This window comes from Antennarius striatus, chromosome 3, assembly GCF_040054535.1.
Source record: "Antennarius striatus isolate MH-2024 chromosome 3, ASM4005453v1, whole genome shotgun sequence".
NCBI classification, from domain to species: domain Eukaryota; kingdom Metazoa; phylum Chordata; class Actinopteri; order Lophiiformes; family Antennariidae; genus Antennarius; species Antennarius striatus.
The window spans coordinates 28239217-28264489 of NC_090778.1; the positions used below are offsets into that span (position 1 = coordinate 28239217).

General features: G+C 54.4%; 1 protein-coding gene across 4 annotated transcripts; it reads left to right on the plus strand.

Moving 5' to 3' along the window:
* Positions 1 to 332: 332 nt before the first annotated feature.
* ep400 (E1A binding protein p400) lies at positions 333 to 20421 on the plus strand. Of its 4 annotated transcripts, none has more exons than XM_068311941.1 (53): positions 333 to 500; positions 1846 to 3161; positions 3246 to 3353; positions 3454 to 3538; positions 5477 to 5859; positions 5965 to 6270; positions 6431 to 6616; positions 6696 to 6836; positions 6909 to 6987; positions 7087 to 7124; positions 7211 to 7268; positions 7347 to 7430; positions 7935 to 8048; positions 8124 to 8314; positions 8386 to 8563; positions 8643 to 8779; positions 8878 to 9047; positions 9133 to 9307; positions 9391 to 9527; positions 9617 to 9803; positions 9881 to 10047; positions 10125 to 10303; positions 10595 to 10843; positions 11852 to 12016; positions 13233 to 13379; positions 13477 to 13547; positions 13624 to 13913; positions 13994 to 14196; positions 14290 to 14459; positions 14541 to 14737; positions 14812 to 14923; positions 15010 to 15267; positions 15339 to 15413; positions 15497 to 15622; positions 15685 to 15729; positions 15805 to 15958; positions 16040 to 16275; positions 16446 to 16619; positions 16706 to 16753; positions 16839 to 16975; positions 17061 to 17117; positions 17193 to 17271; positions 17351 to 17527; positions 17603 to 17648; positions 17729 to 17838; positions 17914 to 18109; positions 18216 to 18343; positions 18413 to 18637; positions 18782 to 18959; positions 19038 to 19171; positions 19247 to 19408; positions 19496 to 19573; positions 19662 to 20420. In XM_068311941.1, the coding sequence occupies exons 2-53, from the start codon at positions 1881 to 1883 to the stop codon at positions 19983 to 19985; spliced, it is 9135 nt and encodes a 3044-aa protein (XP_068168042.1). In that variant the 5' UTR covers positions 333 to 500; positions 1846 to 1880; the 3' UTR covers positions 19986 to 20420. The 4 variants fall into 4 exon arrangements, with proteins under 4 accessions (XP_068168042.1, XP_068168041.1, XP_068168040.1 ...); XM_068311940.1 differs by having other exon boundaries at positions 16043 to 16275; XM_068311939.1 differs by having other exon boundaries at positions 5477 to 6270; positions 16043 to 16275; positions 19662 to 20421.
* Positions 20422 to 25273: the final 4852 nt, after the last annotated feature.

The following is a 25273-nucleotide window of genomic DNA, read 5'->3' on the forward strand; positions in this document are numbered from 1 at the left end:
AAAGAAGAGTTTTATAAAAAATATTCAAATTATAAAAAAAGTCTATCCTATTTTCTATTTGCTCCTTTAATGTGCACTTTTAGATCAAGTGGGACGTTTTGGCAATTTAGAAAAATGTTTTTAATTTTAATCTCTTTTTTAAACATGGTCTTTTTTTTTTATTTGGTTTGAAATCAAAACGGATATTCTTTACAAAATACTTCTCAGCTACTTCTATTTTTATTTTACTATTTTCGTTATTTTTTACATTTATCTAGCGGCATAAAAACAGTACGTATTTTATGACGTCCTTGCTTCCTGCTGGTGACAGATCTACATCCGGGTCACGCAAAAGGTCGCGGCGGTCGCCATGTTGCTGAATGAAATTAACTCCAAAACATTGAACACCCGCTAGCAATATTGATATTTTATTTTTTCTGAGGAGTTACATTTGTTACGGCATAAAATCAGTTGTAAATATGACTTAGGATTAATGCAGCCACTGCTGAAGCCCATTTCCTGTAAGTAGCGCTCTGGAGTTGATTAAACGTATTTAATCGCTGTGAGCCGGCCTGCTAGCAGCAGCACGCTAATCGTTAGCTTTGGCTAGCACACGTCCCGTAATAAGGGTCTCCGTAATTAATAAAAAGGCACACGCAGGATTGTTCCTGCTGCTGCGGTTCAATATTTATGATCTATTTTCAGTCTGTATATTAATTATTCCTACGTTTCATGTCTTATTATTCTGATTTTAAGCGTTTGGGAACGTTTCACGGACCTGGAGATGGCAGCTGGAGATAACGACCTAACAATGAAAATATCAGTCAGTCCTCGGGAAAAATGCTAGGTACAGGTCATCATGGCTTTAAGCGCTATGTCCTATTATGATGGTTTGACGCGTAGGCTAAATGACAATTAGATGATTTTCGATGTGTTACTGTACAGACCAAAGGTAACGCTGTAAATCACCATCACTAGCATCAGTAATGTTATTTATTAACCTTTGTTCAACCTGACAACGCATACTCTTATTTTGAAAAGCAACTATTCATCAAAACTGAGCATGTACTATTAAATTACAAATTCTGTAAATGGACAATGTGATATATTTAAATAACATTCAAGGTAAAATGTGTGACAGGATGTCTTTATAAACTAGATAACACACAGAGGGTTCAAACCTCTGTTGATGCTGGTGGTATTAAAAATAAATTATTAGCTGATGTGTATCAGCAAGAATTTTAAAATCTCTATTCAGGGTGAATGTAAGTTTGTTATCGGCAAAGAAATATTTTCCATAATGATGAAAGTGGATCTGTTTTTGTTTCTAAATACAATCTTTCTCAATTCCATGAAATCCTTTTGACTGTGCTGAAAATGCCGCATCTGAAACCCTATTTGCTGCAGAACCGATTAATAATACAACCGACCTCTATATAATATATATTATTCATCTCCAAATCTTCATTATGATCCAGATTTTGATCAGGATCTGGATCCAGTTGCACACAGTGGCGGGAGATCACATATTTTCCATGAGTGAGATTTTAAATATTTATTGGCTGATCGTGACTTTTTAAAATTGACATTCCTTTTCAAATTGACAGACATGAAAAGATACCACTGTTTAGAAATTGCCCACATGTGATGGAAGGCGTTGAAAATAATCCTATCTAATATCCATTTTTATCTTCTTTTTTTCCCCCATTGAGAATAAGATGTAAAAACAAACCGTGGCACGCATTGTGATCTGTGGGGTTTTTTTGTTCTGTTTAGTCTTTCATACACGTGTTACTTGTGACTTATCAAACATGTCTTAGCCTTATGGGGGATATTTTTTAACCTCTTGCTGTGCTCTCTCCACAGATTGTTGTGTTTAGACACTGTACCTGTGCCACGCAATGCACCATGGAAGTGGATCACAGAACATGCAACGACAGCTCCAGAGATCTAAGTCTGTCAGTGGGTCTGAGGCCGAGGAGCAGCAGCAGCCCCCCCTGGCAGTTACCCAGCAGCAAACTACGATTAACCACCCCCAGTCCCCTGTGACCACGTTCTCCACTGCTGCCAGCCCCTCCGCCCCCCAGTCACCCAACTATCAGATCATCATGAGTCGGAGCCCCGTCACCGGCCAGAACATGAACATCACTTTACAAAATCACCAGCAGATCACTTTGACCCCCCTCCCCATCCAGAACCCTGCATCCCCTGGCTTCCAGCATACGACGCCTCAGTGGAGGTTTGAGCACGCCCCATCCTCGTACATTCAGGTCACGTCGCCTGTTCCTCAGCCCATCCAGCCCCAGAGCCCTACCCAGCACAGCCCAGTTCCTCTGCAGGGGGTGACGAGGCCGGGGGTGTGTGGGCAGAGTCCGACGCGCTTCGTTGAAGCCGGCATGTTGGTGCGGCAAATCAGTTTAGGCAGCCCTTCGGGAAGTGGCCACTTTGTTTACCAGGAAGGGGCAGGACTGGCCCAGATCGCCCCCGCCGCTCCAGGGCAGGTGCAGCTAGCGTCCCCCGGGGCGCCAGGCTCCGTGAGGGAACGTCGGCTATCCCAGCCTCACTCCCAGACTGGAGGCACCATCCACCACCTGGGACCCCAGAGTCCGGTGGCCACCGGCGCCGCCCTCCCCACCCTGGGCAGCCCCGGTCACATCACCACGTCCAACCTACCCCCACAGATCAGCAGCATCATTCAGGGGCAGCTGGCGCGCCCCATGATATTTGAGAAGACGTCACAAGGTGTCGTCGCCGGAGTCGGAACAACGGCAACGGCATCGTTCAGTATTCCCTCCGCCATTCCCCCCTCGAGCCCATCCCTCCACAGCCCCACACAGGGGATCCTCAACAACCCTCTGGCCCCCACCAGCATGGCAGCAGGCTCTGTAAAGAAGCAAGCACCCAAGAAGTTAGAGGAAATAGCGCCGTCTACGCCTGAGATCGCCCAGCTGAGGAAACAGTGTCTGGAGCATCACAGCAAGAAGATGGAGAGTCTGAAGGAGGTGTTCAAAGAATACCTGATCGAGCTGTTCTTCCTGCAGCACCTTCAAGGCAACATGATGGACTACCTGGCTTTCAAGAAGAAGCCCTGCGTTCCCTTGTACACTTACTTGAGACAGAATGACCTGGATATTGAAGAGGAGGAGGAAGAGGAAGAGCAGTCTGAGGTTATTAACGACGAGGTACGGCTCTGGCGGCGTCAAGTCCTTACAGCCAAATAATCCGTCCGTCCATTCACCGTCGTTCTACTGTCGAATCTGTTTTAGGTAAAGGTTGTTACCGGAAAGGACGGCCAAGCGGTGACACCAGTTGCCATATCAACGCAACTTCCTCCCAACGTTTCTGCAGCTTTCTCCGTTCAGCAGCAGTTTCAGGTGAAAGAAGCGGCGCTTCAGTCACGTTGGTTCTCTTCAGATGAGAGCCCTTGCTCATTTCTTGGGATGCTTCTTCCTTCTTATCCCCCCTCCCCCCCAGGGACACCAAGGGGCCCCCCCTGGCACGATGACGAACCCCGGGGACATGGACGCCTTTAAGAGGCAGCAGGCTATGGTTCAAGCAGGTAGGGCCTGGATCGTAGACTCCTGTCTCTCCTACGTTGCTTTGTTTCCTCCCCGTTTGCTTTGTTTTCTGTTGGTTTTCTTTTCTCCCTCTAATTGCTTCTGCTTTTAGATATTTGGCATCCTCTACTAGCGCTCTGTGTTCAAGTCTTAACCCGAGGAAGGAGAGGTGACCTGTCAGGTCTTCAGAAGGTCACTGCTCTGTGCACGAGTGCTTGTGTTTTGCGTTATGAGGGTATTGTGTGTTTTAAATCCCAGATCAGGCTAAGAGGCCCCGGATTGACGTTGGTCGCCATGGGCTGATTTTCCAACATCCTGGTGTAGCTCCTTTAGGATCACCTGGCGTTCCACTCCAGCAGCTCATGCCGACTGCGCAAGGTAGGAGTGCCACTACCAGGCCGCTCTGTGTTCTGTTCGATGCTGCTGGAGGTAGCCCCTTCCTCTACGGAGATGTTAGAAATCACAACATTCATCTTCAGACAAACTCCAAGCAGCATCAACAAACAGATCTTCATCCAGCTGCTGGACTTCCCAGCAGTCCGCAGGAAGTTCAGGCTTAGCTGCACCAGCTCTCTGTTCAGGATAAGTGGGGAAGAAGACATTCCAAGTCTGGAGAAGCGTAGCCGCTCACTGGGAAGATGCCATGTCTTAAGATTTTCCTTTATTTTATCGATCACCCGTCGCTGTCATCTCTTCTCTCCACGACTTTGTTCTTGTTCGTCCTCTTTTTTTGGACTGACCTTCCCGTCATGATGGATTGTCATCTAATTTGGAGGTGGAACACTGGGAACGCATTCACCTTCAAATGGCTCGCTCTTGTTTTCCCATCTCATGAATCCACGTATCACGCCTTCTTTTGGTTTACCATCATCATCCCTTCACAGATCTTCCTCCCCTTCCTCCCCCATGTCCGTCCCGACGCCATAGAGGCGGAGCCATCATGTCTCATCCTCAGGACCGTCCTAATTTATCTCATGTCCACCTTTATTTGTCCCACGTTCCTTCATGGCATTTGGTTCTGACTTGGCTTCTTTCCCTCAGTCTTAGTAGGAGGGGATTCATGTGGAGGAGTTACGTTCACGACTCAGGTTTTTTTGCGATTGTGGTGGTGTGGGTGTGTCAGGGCCGGGTGTTGATGGCGACTAGGCCGGGTGGTGTGCCATCAGGGAGGTAAGGCAGGCGCTGCTTTAGTGTGCACAGCTCCGCTCAGGCCTGCTGTCTGCAAGACCCCATGTGTGTCCGTTTTGCTCACTTCTGTGCTTTGTGGCTCTGTGAGGCACCCAGACGCCTTTGGTTTCTGCTAGAATGACATCGCTTCATGCATGCCGACATTCGGTGTTTTCGTGAGTGTCCGCTCTGTATTTTTATTTCCCCTTTCTTCTCCCTGTCTCTTTATTTTCAGAAGTTCTATTCCTTTCATTTTCCTCTGTGACATTTCTCTTTTCTCCTCTGTCAAAAATCTACTGCACGCCTAAGTTTTGATGTTTTTAACCACCTTCTCTCCACATTTGAAATGCAATGTTTTGGTTTTGCATTAATCAAAGTAGTATTTTATTTGAGAGACATGTAGATTTTCCACATTGATTTCATTTCTTCTGTAACCATTTTGCTGTATGACTTTCATTAGTTTCTGCTCTGATCATCAGGAAGTAGTTTCTCCTCTTTACTCATACTGAACATCTAGTTCATTAAAGCGACGTTCTGAGGAGCTCTGATGGCTGAAGCTCAGTCATTATCTATTTATTAGCGTCAAAATGTGGAACTGGTTGAAAGGGGTCTCTCAAATATAGAACAACACGGAGCTACCAATCACTTAATGGCCCTTAAATCTTTTCATTAACTCAAGAACATTTAAAAACCCAGATGCGAGCCTGGCAGCTTGCTTTTTGTTGCCTCTGCTGGCGTTGCTTTCTATTCAACCTGTGTTACTATGTGTACAGGCGGGATGCCGCCTACCCCTCAAGCGGTCCAGATTGCAGGACAGAAGCAGAACCAGCAGCAGTACGACCCCTCCAAAGGACCTCCGGTGCAGAATGCGGCCAGCCTGCACACCCCTCCCCCCCAGCTGCCCAGCAGGTTACCCCAGGGGGCTCTCCCGATGGCGGGCCTGCCCATAGCCCTGTCCCAGCAGGCCCAGCTGGTGGAGAACACGGTGCAGCCCGGCGGTCCGCTCCAGGCGCAGGTGAAGGTGCAGGCGGGTGGGCCGGTCCTGGGGAGCGTGAACCCCCACACCCAGCTCCAGGCCCAGCTCCAGCAGCAGATGCAGTCAGGACTCCACCTCCAGCTGCAGCAGAGCCAGAACATGCTCCAGACGGGACCGATGGTCAGTCCGCTGGAACCTGCCGATCCATGCCCCCCCCCCTCGCTCGTGGCCGAACGGCGAGCCGGCGCCGTCCCGTCGATCAAGTCTGTCCCCTTTTCCTCACAGACGGTGACACTTGTTCGCCCCGGAACCGAGTCCGGCCAGCCCGCTCAGAGAGTAATCCCCAACTCCGTGTCCGTGACACCCTTGTCTCCCACCCCCACCCCCATCCCTACCCCCAACGCCGTCCCCACCCCCCACGCTGCCAGTCCGGTCCGCCCCCACGGCTCCAACGTCAACCCGAGCACCCAGTCCAAACTGACGGCGACCAACGGCGTGTCTGCCGTCAAAACTGGTGGCTTTGGCCCCGGCGCCACGGCGCAGCCCCCGCAGGAGGCGACTCAGGACAAACAAGTGGAGCAGGCCAAACTGGTGGGTTCTAGAAAAACAGTCCGAGTTCTGAATCTAGTCTCAGAGAACGGCTTCGCTTCTTGCAAAGACAATAAGGAAGCGCCGGGGGGGGGTCAACGACGATCCAGACGCTCCTGACGCTCCTGACGCTCCTGACGTTCAGGCTGTTTCTGTTTCCCAGGAGAGTCAAGTCCACCAGCGCGTCTCCGAGCTGAGGAAGGAGGGCCAGTGGTCGGCCAGCCGCCTCCCCAAACTGGTGGAATCGTCGCGTCCCAAGTCCCAGTGGGACTACCTCCTGGAGGAGATGCAGTGGATGGCCGCCGACTTCGCCCAGGAGAGGAGGTGGAAGCAGGCCGCCGCCAAGAAGGTGAGCTCAGAGAGAACCAGGAAACACACCGATGACGTGTGTGTGTGTTCTAACCGTCTGGCGGCCCCCTCCCTCGCAGCTCGTCCGGACGTGTGCCCGTTACCACCAGGAGAAGAAGAAAAGCGCAGAGAGGTCAAAGACAGAAAGGGACGTCCAGCTCCGCCACATCGCCAGCACCATCGCTCGAGAGGTGGAGTTCTTCTGGTCCAACATCGAGCAGGTGCGTCGGTTTCCGTTGGGGGGTCGATCTGGGGGGAGTTCTACGGGTGAACGTCTCCCGTCCTTCTTTCAGGTTGCGGAGATTAAACTCCAGTTTGAGATCTACGAGAAGCAGCTGAAGGCGCTGAGCCTCCAGAAAGCCTCGTCCAGAGGTAGGTGATTCTGAACGGAGCCGCCGATCGGATCTCGTCTGATGCGGTGGTTCCCGTCCGTCGCTCCTCACCTGTGTTTGAACTTTACCTGTGTTACAGTTCCCGGTCAGTCAGCAGGTGTGAAAGTCGATAAAGAGGTGGGTTCATCTGAAACTAATCAACGACAGAAACAGATCTTTTAAATCACGTCTACATTTATCGCTCGTTTGTCTTCCTTTTACAGGAAGGAGCGACTTCGGCTAAAAAAAGAAAAACGAGCTTGCCTTTATTTGACGGAGGTGGTGAGTTCTAACGAAGGGTCGGGGAGGATTAGAGACGCTCCAGAACCGTTATGAACCGTTCTTTGTCCTGCCTTCTAGATGAGGAGAGCACCATCGAGGAGCAGGAGGTTGTGGAGGGCGGTACCGATCACAGGGCGGAGCTGATCGACCTCGCCAAAGACGGTAACCACTTAACTTCTCCGCCAGCTGTGAGGCAGCAGGGTTCTGAGCCGGCGTACAGCTGGGATCAAATGTGACCCCGATCCGTCTGGACCAGACCAGCTGTTAACCTGAACATGTGGAGGGACAGGAAACATCTAGTGTGGTACAGGAAGCTCTGAAGGATGTCATTCATAAAGGATGTTGTTGTGATCGCCGGGGACAACCGGACCGATGGAATCGGAGGCAGGAAGATGGTCATGAGTTTCATCAGCTGCAGTTTTACCTCTGTGTGATCGTTAACGTCTGACTGTTAGCGCTCAGGTGTGGAGGGAAAGTTAGCGTCAACATTTCACCTCAATGAGTTCTGTGGCTGTTTTCTTCAGGTTGGAGTTGAGGTTTGGTTCAACTTGGGGTTTGGATTCAGTTTCAGATTTGGTTTTAGGTTCGGGTTAGCTTGGGGTTCGGTCTGCGGTGGTTCCAGAGTGACTTGTCTTCCTGTGTGAACGGATCTGTGTTCCCCTCCAGCTGAGGTTCCCCTGGACGCGTTGATGAGGCAGTACGCCGGCGCCTACGCCGACAGCTTCGAGTGGCCTCAGCCTGGACCTCAGAGCGACGAGGACTACGCGGATGAGACTGAAGGTAGCGCTCCGGTTCCTCTTCCCGCCCCTGCACGCGCTGCTGGACCGGCGGTAGTGGATGATCTTTGCGTTGCAGACACGGAGGGCTCTGCCGGCCGGCCCCCCGAGGCCGTGCTGATCGACTCCCTGCTGAGCGTGGACCAGTACCGCAGCGCCGACAAACCCACTTCCTCTGACGCCGATCGGAAGCTGGCCAAAGACATCGCCGAAGTGGCCGCCGCCACGGAGCTCCTCCTGCCCAAAGGCAGCTTCAGGACCACCTCCTCTGTAAGACGCGCCACACACGGGTCAGAAACACCCCCCCCTCCTCGTCGTTAACTGACCTGTGGTGTGTCCAGACCCGCAGCCCCGCCCCGTTCCTCCTGCACGGGTCGCTCAGGGAGTATCAGCAGATCGGCGTGGACTGGCTGGTCAACCTTCACAGGAAGCGCCTCAACGGGATCCTGGCGGACGAGACGGGGCTGGGGAAGACGGTGCAGACGGTGGCCTACATGGCCCACTTAGCCGGCCAGGAGGGTACGCCCCCGGTCCAGGACCGCGCCCGACGTGTGTCGCTTCACAAACTTCAGACGTGACCTCGTCTCTCTGTTCGCAGGCATCTGGGGCCCCCACCTGGTGGTGGTGAGGACGTGTAAGCTGCTGAGCTGGGAGGTGGAGTTGAAGCGCTGGTGTCCCGGACTGAAGGTCCTCCTGTACCTCGGCAGCAGGCGGGAGCGCCGGTCCATGAGAGCGGTGCGTTTCCGTCACGCGTCGATGACATCATCAGTAAAAAAACGCGTTTTCAGTCGGCGGGTGTAAACGTTTAACATTGTGTGTTTGCTGCCGTTCAGTGGTGGGGGGAGGCCAACAGCTTCCACGTGTGCGTGACGTCCTACAAGCTTCTGATGAAGGACCAGAGCCACTTTGTGAGGAGGAGGTGGCGCCACCTGGTGCTGGACGAGGTGCAGCTCATCAGGAACATGAGTGAGAAACACTGGGAAACCGTCTTCGCTCTCAGGAGGTGAGCCGGGGGAGGTCCAACGGACGCGGGCGTCCATCGTTTCGGCGTTCTGATCTCCGTTTCTAACGGCGCGTCTTTGTTCCAGCGAGCAGCGGCTGCTCCTCATCAACACCCCCCTGCAGAACACGCTGAAGGAGCTGTGGACCATGATCCACTTCCTCCTCCCAGGAATCACCAGGTCCTACTCCGACTTCCCCGTGAAGGCCGGCACCGACCAGAACCAGGACTACTGCCACAAACTGGTCATCCGCCTGCACAGGGTGGGTGCGCCCTCCCTCCCCCCCGTCGCCGCCGCCCGGCCTCCCCTTTAATGCTCACTTCCTCCCCGCCTTGTGGAGCGCAGGTGATCCAGCCGTTCATCCTGAGGCGCTCCAAACGCGACGTGGAGAAGCAGCTCCCCAAGAAGTACGAACACGTCCTGAAGTGTCGCCTCTCCCCCCGCCAGAAGAGCCTCTACGAGGACATCCTCACCCAGCCGGGGTGAGACGCCCGCGCCACCGATGAGGTGACACGTTTGTGACCCCCACGCTAATGCTAACGCTGTCTGTGTGTGTGTGGGGGGGGGTCAGAGCCCAGGAGGCCCTGAAGACGGGACACTTCGTCAGCGTGCTGCAGGTGTTGATGCGGCTGCAGCGGGTGTGTAACCACCCCGAGCTGGTGGCGCCCCGAGAGAACCGCACCTCCTACTTCTGCCCCTCCCTGAGGTACGACGCTCCCTCCCTGGTGCTGGGGGCTCTGAAGGAAGACCCCACCGAGGTACGCCGGCGTCTGCCAACCCGTCCGTCGGTCCCGATCTGGTCGTGTGTGTCTAAACGTCTGTGCCCCCCCCCCAGACCGTCACCCTGTCCGTGTTCGACCTGCTGAACGAGACCCGGCTGACGCGCTACCAGACGGAGGAGGCGGCCCCCAGGCTGAAGGTGACTCAGCAGCTCATAGAGGAGATCTACAGCGGTCCGGAGCCCCCGCCCCGCCCCCGGCCGTGTCCCATCAAACCCATGAGGTCAGCAGCGACGCCTCCAGAGGTAAATCCACGGCGTTCTGCGGCGGCGCTCCAACGGCTGTTTGTCCTCTGGTCAGGCTGTTTCAGCCGGTGCAGTATGGGACCAAGCCAGAGGGTCGCCTGGCAACCATCACCAGCACGGCCGGCCAGCGCCCCCCGGTGAGCTCCCCCACCATCGGCGCCGCCGCCGGCCAGCCGGCACAGGCCAGGGGCAAGTCCCCCGTCGCCGGGACAACGACCATCCCCGCTGCCCACGGTGAGAGCCGCCGGGACGGCGCTTCCCGTCGCCCCAGACGACTGTGACACGTGGAAGCCGTAGTGTGTGACCTCCTGGGGGGGGGCTGTTGATGACATCACTGTGGGAGCGTCTTAGAAACACGTCTGACATCCTGCAGATCATCTGTGGGGGGTTAATCTGAATGAATCTGCCTCTGCTGGGCGGGGGAGGGCTGGGGGGGGGGTGTTTGAACGTGCTGATGATGTGACTTAATTCTGGGTGACCCCCCCTAACCTGCCGTCCCATCCCGCCTTGCCTTGTGCTTCACAGTTGGAACAGCTGCTCAGAGAGCCCCTCCCGTCAGCGCCGCCTCCTCTGGGGGCGGGGGCGTCGGGCAGCATGCGCTGGGGGCCCCCCCAGCAGCGGCCCTGGGTGCCGTTGTGGGATCTGTAGCCCCCGTCAGTCAGTTGGGGCTGAGACAGGCCCCCAGGCCAGCTGTGGCCCCCAGCCATGCCATCCAGCCCAGCTTACTGTCTCAGAGGCTGGTTCTTACGTCCCAGGCCCAGGCACGGTTGCCTAGTAAGTGGCCTCCCCTCCCCCCTCCCTCCCCCCCTCCCTCTGAGCACCCCCCCCCACCTCTGCCCCAGCAGACCGGGCCGCTCTGCACCGAGGCCTACGATCGGGTGCTGCTGATATGAGCTCAGTCTGCGCTCCGACACAAACAGTTCAATTGTGGGGCGACGCTTTAACGGTTGCCATGGAAACGTGGGAGAAAGGAGACTTTGACCCCCCCAGACCTGCATCCATATCAGCAGCATCTCCACCGTCTCAGCATTCTTCAGTTCCTCTCTGGAAAACCTGCATGTCCACTGAGCGCTCCTGCGTCCCACCAGCGCACCGTTCCACTGAATGATTTGGTCCCCCCCCCCTTTTCCTTTCTAACCCCCCCACCCCCACCCCCACCCCTCCGGTTTACTAATCTTCTTTTGTCTCTCGCATCAGTCCAGCTGCAGAGGAACTCCCGACGCTTTGGTGGTTTTGTGTGTGTTTTATTTCTCCCGTTTTGACGTGGGGCGTCAGGTGAAGCATGTTGGGAACGGCTCCGCAGACGAACCTCAGCGTGGACAGAGACGACGTCTGATTGGCCACAGGCCATCGCAACAAGTCGAGGCGTGAACGAAACTCTCTGCTGTCAGAACCTAAAGTCTGACGTTTGTATTAACGATCTTTAGCAGCTGGGAACCCGATTAAAGCCACGCTTTAGGAGGTTTTAAACGGCCAGATAAATTCTACAAAAACAGGATCCAGCTGTTTCAGCTCATGTGACCACACCGGCCAATCAGGAGTGGCCTCAGCGCTTCATGCGTCCCGTCCCCGTCTCTCTGTCCCACCTGAGGATCGCCCCGGAAGCCGTTTTCTTCCCCTTTCGGGGTTGGTTAAAGAGCGGCTGTGGTTGTGATTAATCCACCCGGTTCTGCATGTTGAGTCTGTTCCACCCTCTGACTAACGACACGGAGCGCACGCCGTCAGCCGACGTCTTTCCACCGCCGCCTCTGACGCGCCGTTCCCTCTTCTTTCCCGCTGAAGGTGGAGACGTGGTGAAGATCGCCCAGCTGGCCAACATCGCCGGCGGTCAGAGCCGGATCTCCCAGCCGGAGACCCCCGTCACGCTGCAGTTTCAGGGGAACAAGTTCACGCTCTCCCCCAGCCAGCTCCGCCAGCTCACCACGGGACAGCCCCTACAGCTCCAAGGTACCCCTTTACAGCTCCAAGGTACCCCCAGGCGTCTGAGGGCCGTCCTGCAGGGGAGACCCCCGGACCGGTGCCGTTAAAACCAACTGTTTACAGACGCTTAAGATAGAAAAGAGTTTATTGACAGGAAATGAAAATAAAGACCGTCGGACAACTTCCTGTTGTTGTTACCCAACAAGAGAAGTTGTTCATAAGTTGAATTGTTTGTAAGTAGTTATTTATTACGTTAAAATCTCTAATCTCCATCTGAGGTCATTTAAATGTCATTACTACTGTAAACACTAATGTCATTACTACTGTAATACTAAAGTAATGTCATTACTACTGTAAATACTAAAGTAATGTCATTACTGCTCTAATACTAAAGTAATGTCATTACTACTGTAATACTAAAGTAATGTCATTACTACTCTAATACTAAAGTAATGTCATTACTACTCTAATACTAAAGTAATGTCATTACTACTGTAAATACTAAAGTAATGTCATTACTGCTCTAATACTAAAGTAATGTCATTACTACTGTAATACTAAAGTAATGTCTTTACTACTCTAATACTAAAGTAATGTCATTACTACTCTAATACTAAAGTAATGTCATTACTACTCTAATACTAAAGTAATGTCATTACTACTGTAATACTAAAGTAATGTCATTACTACTGTAATACTAAAGTAATGTCATTACTACTCTAATACTAAAGTAATGTCATTACTACACTAATACTAAAGTAATGTCATTACTACTCTAATACTACAGTAATGTCATTACTACTCTAATACTACAGTAATGTCATTACTACTCTAATACTACAGTAATGTCATTACTACTCTAATACTACAGTAATGTCATTACTACTCTAATACTAAAGTAATGTCATTACTACTGTAAAGACTAAAGTAATGTCATTACTGCTCTAATACTACAGTAATGTCATTACTACTCTAATACTACAGTAATATCATTACTACTCTAATACTACAGTAATGTCATTACTACTCTAATACTACAGTAATGTCATTACTACTCTAATACTACAGTAATGTCATTACTACTCTAATACTACAGTAATGTCATTACTACTCTAATACTACAGTAATGTCATTACTACTCTAATACTACAGTAATGTCATTACTACTGTAAACACTAAAGTAATGTCATTACTCTTCACCTCCTGGACGTCTCCTCACACGTGTGTTTGTGGTTCCTCGTAGGGAACATCCTGCAGATCGTGTCGGCTCCGGGGCAGCAGATCATCCGGCCCCAGGGCTCCATGGTGATGCAGACGGTGCCACAAGCCACCCCCAACGCCTCCACGCCGCCCGGGACGTCATACCCTCCCCCGGCAGCGACCCCACAAGGTGACCGCTGCGACCTCCTATCAGCCGTTCCCGTGGCGACGGCGTCCTGTCACAATGTGTTGTCATTCTGAAGCGCTTCACGCTGTTTCTGTTTCAGCGCTGGGCGTAGCTACGAACGCCAACTCAGCCCCCTCCAAGATGGCGGCAGCTGCTCACATCGCCTCTCAGGTCAGTGCAGCGTCTTTATAACCGTCTGAAGTCTGTTAAATCCGCCGTTCACCCCCCCACCCTCATCCGTCTCCAGGAGTCGTCAGAGGAGAGGACCCACCAGCGGCGGGAGCGTCTGACCCGCCTCTTCGAGGCCAACGAGCGGCGCTGCGGCCGCCGGGTGCTGCTGGGCGCCGACCTGCTTCAGGCGTGCGCTCTGGGCCCGGAGCCGCACCGCTCCGCCCTCACGGCGGGGGGGTGGAGGTGGGTGGGCCGGGAGAGCTGCGCCAGCGCCCAGAGGACCTTCGTGGGCACCACATCGGCGCTGCGTGCCGCGCTGCTCCCCCCCCAGGAGCGTCTGGAGGCCGCCGGCCGCGTCATCAGCAGGTGAGCGCTCCCGTCCGCCGGTTTCCTGTCACCGTGGCGATCCCGGCGGCGCGTAATCAAACACCTGTGGCGTCTTTCAGGCTGGTGTGTGTGGTGCCTCCAGCCGTAGCCCCGCCCCCTCACCTGTATGCAGCCAATCCGCCGGTTCCCTACAGCCTGGCGCAGAAGCGGCGCCGCCGTCAGCTGCAGGAAGCCTCCGCCCCCCACGGCGCCGACATCCAGCGCTACGTTTCCACACGCGTCCGCCGCTTTCCTGACCTGCAGCAGATGCAGATGGACTCTGGTGGGTGACCTTTGACCTTTTCCTGTTAGAAACGGGCTACTCCTGTCGCCACGGTAAGGTGGCGTCACTAAAGGGACACGATTGGTCCGGCAGGTAAACTGGAAGCGCTGGTGATCCTCCTGCAGAAGCTGCGGTCGGACCGCCGCCGCGTCCTCATCTTCACCCAGATGATGAAGATGCTCGACATCCTGGAGGCCTTCCTGGACCACCGGCAGGTCGCCTACGTGCGATTGGACGAGAGCTTCACACCCGAAGAGCAACAGGTGAGGAAAACAAGCCCGCCTCCGCTGCTCAGTCCAAAACAGGAAGCTGAACGCGTGTCTGCCCCCCCCCCCCCCCTGCAGGAGACCATGAGGAGGTTCAACAGGAACAGGAAGCTGTTCTGCAGCATCCTGACCAACCGCTGCTGCTCGGCGGTCGGCAACGTGTTCAACGCAGACGCCATCATCTTCTATGACACCGACCTCAACCCCAGCATGGACGCCCGCATGCAGGAGTGGTGCGACAGGGTCGGGCGCGCCAAGGACCTCCACGTCTACAGGTGAGGCTCCTGAGGGGGCGGGCTGCAGCCGGTCCGCACGTGCCGCTCTGAGCTCCTCCCATCTCGTTTGTCAGGCTGGAGAGCGGGAACTCCGTGGAGGAGAAGCTGCTGAAGAACGGCACCAGGGACCTGATCCGGGAGGTGGCCGCCCAGGGGACCGACTTCACGCTGGCGTTCCTCACGCAGGTGAGACGGCGTTCTGGTTGAAGGAGAACCCTCCGCCGTTGGGCCGGTGACCCCCGAACCCTCACCCCTCCGGGTTGTGTTTCCAGCGGACGATCCAGGACCTGCTGGAGGTGGAGGCCGCCTCCGGGGAGAAGGTGGAGGAGTTCGTGGTGCTCCACCAGGAGCCCTCCGCCGCCGAGAACATCTCCCCCCGGGTGGCGCGACCGTACATCCAGGCTCTCCACAGCATCGCCCTGGACACCCAGGAGGAGGAGGAGCAGCATGAGGGGGAGGACTTAGCCGCCAAAGAGGAGGAGCAGGAGGAGCCGTCCCACATAGAGGAGCTGAACGCCGTCATGGATCAGGTAACCGGGGATTCTGGGAAACCAAACGGATCCAGGAAGCAGAGCGTTGACGCTGTCCCTCCTACACGCAGCTCACGCCCATCGAGCGCTACGCCCTGCATTACCTGGAGTTCCTCCACGTCAGCGACGACCACACTGCTCTCAAGGTAACATCAGCGCGGGAGGCGTCACGCCCGGGTTTCACCGTCGTGGTCATTTGACTCATTTCTGGCTCCGCCTCCTCCTCCAGGAGCGTCTGGAGGCGTCCAAGAAGAGCTGGGAGCTGCAGCGCCTGCAGACGCTGAAGGAGGAGGAGGAGGAGGTGCCGGAGGGGGACGAGCTCTTCACCTACACGCGGGAGGACGCCTACAACATGGTGAGTGGCCGCACGGCAAACAGGAAGTGATGTCACGCCGGCGCTGACCTGAGTCTCTGCAGGAGTACGTGTTCGAGGCGGAGGACGGCCACACGGAGGTCATGTCGGTAAGTCGCCCGACGCGTCCGAGCGCCATCTGTTTGTCGCCCCCGTCCTCTTCCTGATCACGTGTCCCGCCTCAGGTCTGGACTCCGCCCACGCCGCCGCAGGATGACAACGACATCTACATCGACTCGGTGATGATGCTGATGTACGAGGCCACGCCCATGCCGGAGTCCAAGCTGCCACCCGTCTACGTCCGCAAGGAGCACAAGAGGCTGAAGCTGGACCCGTCAGGTGAGGGGGGGGCGTCACCCGGGGGCGTGGCTCCCCACGGGCGCGCGAGCGACAGGCGCTGACGGGTCGATGTGTTTGCAGCAGCAGCCAGGAAGAAGAAGAAGGGCCACGGGGAGACGGTGGTGCCGCCGCGCTCGCTGTTCGAGAAGGCCAGCATGCTGAAGGTGCGGCGCGAGGGGAAGGACCAGAAGAAGAACTTCTCCCTCAAGCAGCAGGCACCCTTCGCCAAGCCCCTCCCCTCGCTCGCCAAACCCGCCACGGAGGCGGGGCCAGACAACCCAGAGTGGCTCATCAGCGAGGACTGGGCGCTGCTGCAGGTACGGGCTCCGCCCACTGTCTCCACGACGGCCGCTCGCGCCAAACAGGAGGGGATTGGTGGGAATAAATCACCTGTGTGTGTGTGTGTGTGTGTGTGTGTGTGTGTGTGTGTGTGTGTGTGTGTGTGTGTGTGTGTGTGTGTGTGTGTGTGTGTCTCCGTCTCCCCCAGGCGGTGAAGCAGCTGCTGGAGCTCCCCCTGAACCTGACGGTCGTGTCCCCGGCTCACACCCCCAACTGGGACCTGGTGAGCGACGTGGTGAACGCCTGCAGCCGCATCTACCGCTCCCCCAAGCAGTGCCGCAGCCGCTACGAGAACGTCATCATCCCCCGGGAGGAGGGCAAGGTGAGGGGCGGGGCCAGGGGCGGGGCTCCGCCGCCGGCACCACTTCCTGTCCTGCTCGTTTCCTCACCTGCGTCTCCGTCTTTCAGCTGGTGTACGAGGCCAATCCCAAGAAGAAGACCAAGAGCATCTACAAGGTGAGCTGCCCCCCCCCTCAGATGAAGGTCGGCCCCTCCCCACTTCCTGTCGCCACTTCCTGTCCTCACTCAGCGTCTGTTTCAGTCCAAGAACAGCCGGCCGCTGCGGACGTGTCAGATCTACACGCAGGACGACAACGCCACGCACATCCAGCTGTACGGCAGCCGCTTCGAGCTGATGAAGATCATCGCCAGCAAGAGGAGCCCGCCCATCAAACCGCTGTAGGTACCCGCCTCGCCGCGGCCACGCCCACTGGGGGGGGGGGCGGAGTCCTCGGGATCTTCATTTCTCATCCAATTCTTTCAGACTCGGCATGAATCCGTTCCAGAAGAACCCCAAACACGCCTCGGTCCTGGCAGAAAGGTACGTTTGATGCTCCGCCCCCACGCGGCGTCCACCTGGGATACGCCCCCCTCTAACCTCTCTGCTCTCCCCCAGCGGGATCAGCTACGACAAGCCCCTCCCTCCCATTCAGGTGGCGTCTCAGCGCGCCGAAAGGATCTCCAAGGAGAAGAAGGTTTGGGCGCGCTGCGTGATGTTTCCTGTGGGCGTGTCCGGGGTGGAGGCGGGGCTTGATGGTCTGGCGTGTGTTTCAGGCCTTGGCGGAGCAGCAGAAGGCTCAGCAGCTGGCCCAGCAGCAACAGGGCGGGGCCCCCCAAGTGCAGGCCGCCCCGGGTCAGGCCCAGGCCCCCACGGCGGGTCAGAACCAGGCTCAGGTCCCCCAGGCCGCCGCCGCGACCGGAACCGCCTCCGTGCCCAACGCCGCCGTCCTGGTGAGACTCAGAACATCCTCCTCCTCCCGCTCCACCCCCCCTCTCCACCGCGGCTAAGCCTGTTTGTTTTTCCAGGCGGGCGCCATCAAGAACGCCACGGCGGGGACTACCATCCAGGCCGGTACGTCCAGACGCGCCTGGTGTTTAACGCTAAGGAGCTAACGGCGTTGCGTGGGTTAATTTGTTTTTGTCCCTCCCCAGCCACCGTAGGGGGAGGAAACGTCATCGTCAACACGGTCGCCGGAGTCCCCCCCAGTCCCTTCCAGGCCAATAAGCGGCTGGCGTCTCCCGTCATCCCCGGGACGCTGTCGGTGAGTCGCGCCGCTAACGGCGAGCAGCGGAAAGCTAACGCTAATGCTAACCTCCTCCTCATTCTGCCGCTGCAGCCTGCCGGCGCAGCCGGAGCCCAGGTGGTGCACACACAGCAGAGGGCCGTCGCCGCCGCCCCCGCCGAGGTGGTCGCCATAGCTACGGGTCAGGGCGTCCGCGCCGTTACCCCGGTGACGGGATCGGCGGTCGTCTCCACCACTCTTAGCCCGGCGCAGTCCCAGACTCGCCCGCTGGTCACTCAGGTGACGCAAGGTAACGTAACCGGACGCCGACGGCCGTCGGGGCGCCGCCGTCTAACGGGTCTGACAGAGCGTGTGTGTGTGTGTGTGTGTGTGTGTGTGTGTGTGTGTGTGTCCAGCCACAGGCATGCAGCTGCCCCAGGGGAAGCCGCTGACCCCCGCCCACCTGCAGATGCTCCGACAGCAGCAGCTGCAGCACCAGCAGCAGGGGGCGTCGCCCCAGATCAAAACCGTGGGCAAATCGCAGGTACGCTGCCGCTCCAGCTGCCGTCCAATCAGACGCCAGGGTTGTGTTTCACTGGAGGTGTGTCCACAGGAGCTGCTGAAGATGCACAAACACAAGCTGCAGCAGCAGCAGGTCGCCGCGGCGGTGGCGGCCGCCGCCGCTCAGGGCCAGCAGGCCGCCGGGGCCCAGCAGCCCGCCCAGGCTCCCCCCACCCAGGCCGCGCAGGCCAACCCCCAGCTGACCGCCGTGGCGGCGCAGAGACCCGGAGCCGTGCTGACCGGCACCACCGTGGCCAACCTGCAGGTGGCGCGACTGGTAAGACGCTGGCCGTCGGTTTCCAGACAGGAAGTCTCACACGCGTCAGTGATGTCACGCTGATGGTGGGCGGGCCAAACGCTCCACGTGCTAAACCCACAACCGAGCGCCGCGCGTCTCACGCCTTCCGCGTTTCTTTTCCAGACTCGTGTGCCCACCCAGGGGCAGATCCAGGCGCAGGCGGGGCAGACGGCCCAGGTGACCCTGACCAAGCCCCCCCCCGTGGTGTCCGTCCCGGCGGTGGTGTCTTCCGCCGGCGTCACCACGCTGCCCGTCACCGTCGCGGGCATCAGTGTGGCGATCGGTCAGCCTCAGAAAACTGGTGCGTCCGCTCTCCTCAGGGTTCCCGCTCCGGGAGGAGTGGCCTGATCTAACCCGTGTGTCTGCCCCCCTCCCCTAGGCGGCCCCGTCCTCACGCCGTCCTTCCCCCAGATGCAGGTGCAGCAGCTGCTGCAGATGAAGAAGCAGCACCAGGCGGCCGCCGCGCAGCAGAAGGCGGGGCAGCCACCGCAGGGGGCGGCCGTCCAGCAGAAGGTAAGCCCATCGCTCGATCGTCGCCAGGCTCCGCCCACAGCAGTCGGATCACATTTCTAACGGAGCTTTCCTCAGATCGGCGCCCAGCAGGTGACGGTTCAGGCGGCCCCGCCCACCCAGCAGCAGCAGAAGGTCACCTACGCCGGCGCCACCCAGCTCCAGCCGGGAATCAAGACGCAGTTCTTCACCACCTCCATCGCCCAGGCTCAGAAGCCCGCCGGCGCCCAGCAGATCCAGGTGGGCGGGGTCTCAGTGGGCGTGGCTCCCCCCTGAACGCCGGCGTTGGGCTGTGACGTCTGACCTTCTGTTGACTTTTCCCATCAGGTGGCGAAACTCCCTCAGATCGTGCAGCAGCAGCCCGCTGTGGCGAGCATCCAGCAGATGGCGTCGTCTCCCCAGCAGGTAGAGTCCGTCGGAGCTTGGGGTGGGCGGGGGGGGGGGGGGGGGCGTGGCTTGCTGACGCCAGCTGACGCTTGAATCCGCTGTCCAGGTTCAGGCCCAGACGGTGACCCTGACGCAGGCGGCCGCCTCCGCCGGCCCCGCCCAGGTGCAGATGATCCCCGCGGGGGCGGCAGCCGCACAGGTGGTGCAGCAGAAGATCATTCAGCAGCAGGTGGTCACCGCCGCCACCTCCCCCCAGATCCAGACTCCTCCCCCCCACAGCCCCGCCCAGCAGCAGCCCGCGGCGCCCTCCGCGGCCGAGTCCCTGGCGCAGCAGCCGGCCCCGCCCCAGCAGAACCCCAAGGGTCAAGCTCGCCAGGGCGGCGTCCGCGCCAAGACGCCCGCCAAGCCCGGCGGGGGCGGGGCCAGCTGAGCTGTCCGTTACTGCAGTTCTGTTGTTTATTCACCACCGCGTCACCACGGAGCCGCCAACACGGTGATGGGTAGCTGAGGCTCATGGGTAATTAGGAAATGTCCGTTAGCATCGATGTGTTCACAAATAGTCCTTTTATGTCTATAAATACTGGAGATTAATGCACGTTCCTTTAGCCATCGTTTTGTTTTTTTATTTCAGCAGAAACACTGTAAACATGAGCTTTAGGATTTCATTTGTCATGATTTTTTTTTTTTAATTTTTTTTTATTGATGTCGACAAAAAAAACTGTAAATAAATGACAAACATTTGTACTTGTAAAGTAGTCGTGTTTCCATTGGGGTTTTCAGCCTAATTGTAATAAAGTGTTTTGCTTTTATACACAAATTCATAATTTTTTTTTTTCATTTGTCATTAAATCCGTTGGAAGTTACTTGAAAATCTTGTCAATTCTTACCAAACATTTTGTGTTGTGTTTCCGCTGAGTTTGATTCTTTATTTCACAACTTCATGAAACACACTATCCCCAAAATCATGCTTAATATATGGTAATAATATAATATATGTAATGATAATATGGTTTATTATCTGAGGGATGTGAACCAAATAGAACCCAATAAACCTTTAATCCTCTTAGGTGAGAACACTTTAAGTCACTGATTTGGATTTGGGTTCTGTCGCGTTGTGATGACTGAAGATTCCACTAGATGTCGCTGTGACATCACAGGAAGTAGAAGTTCACTTTTTACTCACGCTTAAATTAATCCTGACAAGTGAAATATTCACAAAATAAAGTTGGCTGTTCTTATAAATAAAGGAAACAATTTCAATTCATAAAACCTGTTGGAGGAAAAAAAAAAACCGAACCACAAACGTTCACGTTAAATATTCTTGTCTTAATCTTTTACTTTCCTTTTTTTCTGGGATTAAAAGTCCATAAAGTTCAGAACTGTGTTCAAAATTAGGATAAACTTCATTTAATCCCATCTGCTAATAATCCACATTCACGGTGAATGCATCTTTAATCTGATTACATCTTTCTTTGTACCTGCAATGGTGCCTAGATCCTGTCCCTGATTGGCTGATGTTGTCATGTGACTTGGAGGAGTTTTAGGAGACGTTTTTCGTTTAGAATGTTTGTGGAACCTTGTGGGGTCCTGGGTTCCACAGATTACCATGAAACCAGGAAGGGGGGGGGGTGATAGAGGCCACCTCCTCTATCAACCATTCGCTCCTCACGTCCGCCCCCCCCCCCTGCTCATGATGCTGCTGATCACTGCTCTCAGAAGGGAAGCAGGCCATTGATGCTGAAAGGTTGCCATGGCAACCCACTGCGACCCATCAGTGCGGTGGAGCACGCGCCGCCAACGTGGCTTCATTCTCTCTTCAGTGGAGATGTTGGGCATAAACGGTCCTTAAAGCGACGCCCCCCCAGACAGCCCCCCCCTCCCAAACATCATCCAGTCCATCCCGACTCGACTCCCCCCCAGCCCCCCAGGAGGACGCAGGACACGCCTACTGCTCCAAACTGAGTCACGCGTCCGCCGGCGGATTCCACTCACCCACAGAATGATGATGATGGTGATGATGGTTCTGATGGCGGTGGGTGGGTGGCAGGCGCCGGCAGTGATTGCTCGGCATTGTGGGTTGGGGGGGGGGGGGATCACGGGAGCGATGGGAGTCCCCACCTCCTCAGGTGGGACATCAGGGTCCGACGCGACCCAGATTCACCTCCAGTCCCGAACCTGGAGGTTCTGATGTGGGATCGGATGTAGAGAACATGGTAGTGGTGTAGAGAACACCCTACCCCCGACCCCTCCCAGCCCCACCCACCACACACGCCCCACCCACCTTCCTTCAGCCCCCACCCCTAAACAAACTCACACACATGGTGAAAGATGAATGTCCAACAAATGGAGACGAGAGGTGAGTGAGGGCCCCGTATGAGAGCTGTATTGTGCAGCCCCCCCCCACTCGGAGGCCAGTAATCATGGGGCCCGGTCGGTGGGGGTGGAGTGGGGTGGCGGTGGCCTGGGGGGGGGGGGCAGTCACTGTCTCACCAGGATGTTATTTATTGGCCTACTTTGAATCTCCTGCAGCCTCCTGCTCTCCTATTGATCTTGTCCTGATCCGCCCCCACGGATGGAGCTGCAGACCCCCCCTCGTCCTCCTCCTCCTCCCGTCTTCATCCCTCCTCTCTGGGTTGTATATTTAGAACTAGAGGTGAGTCACTACAGTATTTGGCTGCTGGTCTCCTTTGCTCTGTAAATTAAATTAGAGGGAAGGGAAACATTTTGTTGACTCGGATCGTCCACGACTCAGCAATGAAGAGTGTTTAATTGTTCTGATATATTATTGAAATTATGTTTTTTTATGTTTTATTATTATTTTTGTTATATTATTGTTATATTATTATTATTATTATTATTATTATTATTATTATTATTATATTGTTATTATTATTATTATTATTACTATTATTATTATTATTATACTGGATTGTTATTGTTATATTCGTATTGTTTAATTGTTTAATTATTATTATTATTTTTATCACTATTATTATTATTATTATAATATTATTATTATTATTATTATTACTATTACTATTATTATTATTATACGTGATTGTTATTGTTATATTCGTATTGTTTAATTGTTTAATTATTATTATTATTATTATTATTATTATTATTATTATTATTATTATTATTATTATTATTATTATATCTGAACGAACCGTCAACTGCAAATTTCTGTGATTGTGAGTTTTTTGCTGATGTCATGAAACGTGAACACAAATACACATTCAAAAATAGATAACAACGCAAATCCGATCCAGGTGAGGATTAATGATTAGCAGCTAACGCTAAGACGAGAACCTAGCACGGCGTCCAGAGGAGTTTAAATGAGCTTCTCCTCCGTCCTGCACAGGGGGCCTGTACTCCACTCCACCCCCCCGAATGCTCCTGGTACACGCTCGATCTTACGTGTGGAATGCTGGGTAATGCCTGGAATGCTGCCACCGTGATGAGAAACATGTGTGGGATGAGGATGCTGGGAGATAATGGGACTCGCCGTCGTGTGCGTGACATCTCAGGTGCAATGCATGGATCATACCTTTCAGCAGCCCCTCCTCCACGAACCGCCCCACCCCCACTCCTCTGTGGAAATGTCACAGGGTTCGCGAGGGGCCTCCCTCATGCATTACCCAAACATATCACACACACACACACACTGCAGATGCACACATTCCAGCCGCAAATACTCACGCCGAGTCGGACCGGCTCGACAACAGAGGTCATTAACTGAGTGTTTCTGGTCCAACCGCCTCCACAAATTACAACTCGGCCCCTGGGGGCCGCCGCCGGCCCGAGGACGGACGACCTCATAACGTCCCTGCTCAAAATGCCTGGAAGGCACGCACACGCAGTCAGCATCACGCTAGGTGTGGCTCTGCTCGCAGAAACGACTCCCAGAGGATGAACCCTGACGACCTGATTCTTCTTCTGTCATCAGGATCACAACAATAACTTTTATCAGTGCTCAGCATCGAGACGTGACGAATCATCCAATTCTCTGAGGCCAGTCTCCAATTCAGATCATTGGTCGGATTCATTGGCTTTGGAATCGGAATCAGAAAATAGTTTATTGCCAGGTACAGTAAAGTTTACCACACAGGTGCATTAAAAGGTGGCAAGAAGCAACAAGAAATAAAAATATAAGAAATATTTAAAAAAAATAAAAAGAAATGTAATTGTCATGTGTAGATGTGTACCGTCTGCATAGCAGTGAAAGTGTCTTCTGGTAGAACTTCCTAATACAGCGATCCCTCGCTTGTTCATTTTTCAAGATGGTCAGCTTCACTACATCGCTGATTTTTAGTAGGTAGTCACGTGATACCGTACGCGCATTCTATTGGCTGACAGCATCTGGACGTGTGCTGTGCACGTCCACCAGACACAAAGTGTTTTTAACGGTCTGTCAGAGTGTGGGAAAAAGTAATACAGATTTAAGGTGGTTTAGTATCAGCATGGGGAGGGGTCAACCACGATGCTGCGTCACGTGTCGCCGCCCAATGTGGAGGTACGAGAAATCACAACAACAAGTGGGAGGGGCCAGTGTCCGGCCTGGGTGTGTCCTCCTGCTATTCGCCTCTCAGGGAAACCTCCCCCCAAAACCTCTCACACACATTTTTAGAGAGCTTTGTTGGGAGAGTGGGGGGAGGACGGTGGGGTGGGGGCCGTACTCCCAGCTCCCACCGGGGTCTGGACAAGACACATAAATCAAACGCACACAGACACACAAGTGCTGCTATGAGGCGGTGGGGGCCCGTATCTGGCCAGGGGGGCCTCCTCCCTCGGCTAAAATGTTGGATGTAAAGACAGGAGGATGGGGGGGTGGGGGGGTCAACTCACTGCTGTGACTTATTAGTCCTTAAGCTCTTTATTATGATGACTTTTCATACGTGGGGTTTGCGTGTTCTCACCCAGGTGCTTCCTGTCACACGCTCAGCTAACGTTAGTTAGCCTGGTAGCTTCATTTGTTAAAAAAAAAAGAAAAGAAGAAGTGTTAATTAAAGACATTTCAGACGAGAACGATTCAACACTGACGGCGTTTTCTTGGTTTCCTGACAAGTTTGTCAAATTTGACTCCAGTTTTCTGTGAGACGAGGATCTAATTTGTCCCAGAGGAAAGTTTAAAGAGATTAACGTGTGATTCCAGCGCTGGAACACTTTACGAGACGCCTGAAACAAGTTTTCACAAGACTGCTTTTGCAGAATCAGCAGAATATTTGAATAAAACAGGAGATGAAAGTAAATATGTTTGGATTGATGCAGATTAGAAACGTGTCCGACTTCCTTCTCGGGGCCCGAGGGGTCCGTCTGTCGACCCCGGGGCGCTGGTCGGTTTGGAGTCGCTCTGTTGGGTTACTGACAAGGTAACCATCCCCAGTTCTGTACTGAACTTTGTGAATGTACTTTAATAATATTTGGTTAACATGAATCTATTTGAAGCTGACAATTAACTTTTATTTTTTTAATATTGTACAGAAAAAGCGGCTCCGTCTCGTCTTCAGCTCTTCTTCCTCAATGTGGGTCACGGGGGTTGCTACATGCTAATGATATATGTTCCTGAGCCGACTTTCACCTGTACGTCCAAAAGTAGACGTCTATCTGCTGTCATGTGGAGCCAGAGGACCACAGACAGATGAACGCCACGAAAAAGACAACAGGAGACACAGCTGCACACAGAAGATAAATGAGGCACAGGTGCAGGCAGTCAGG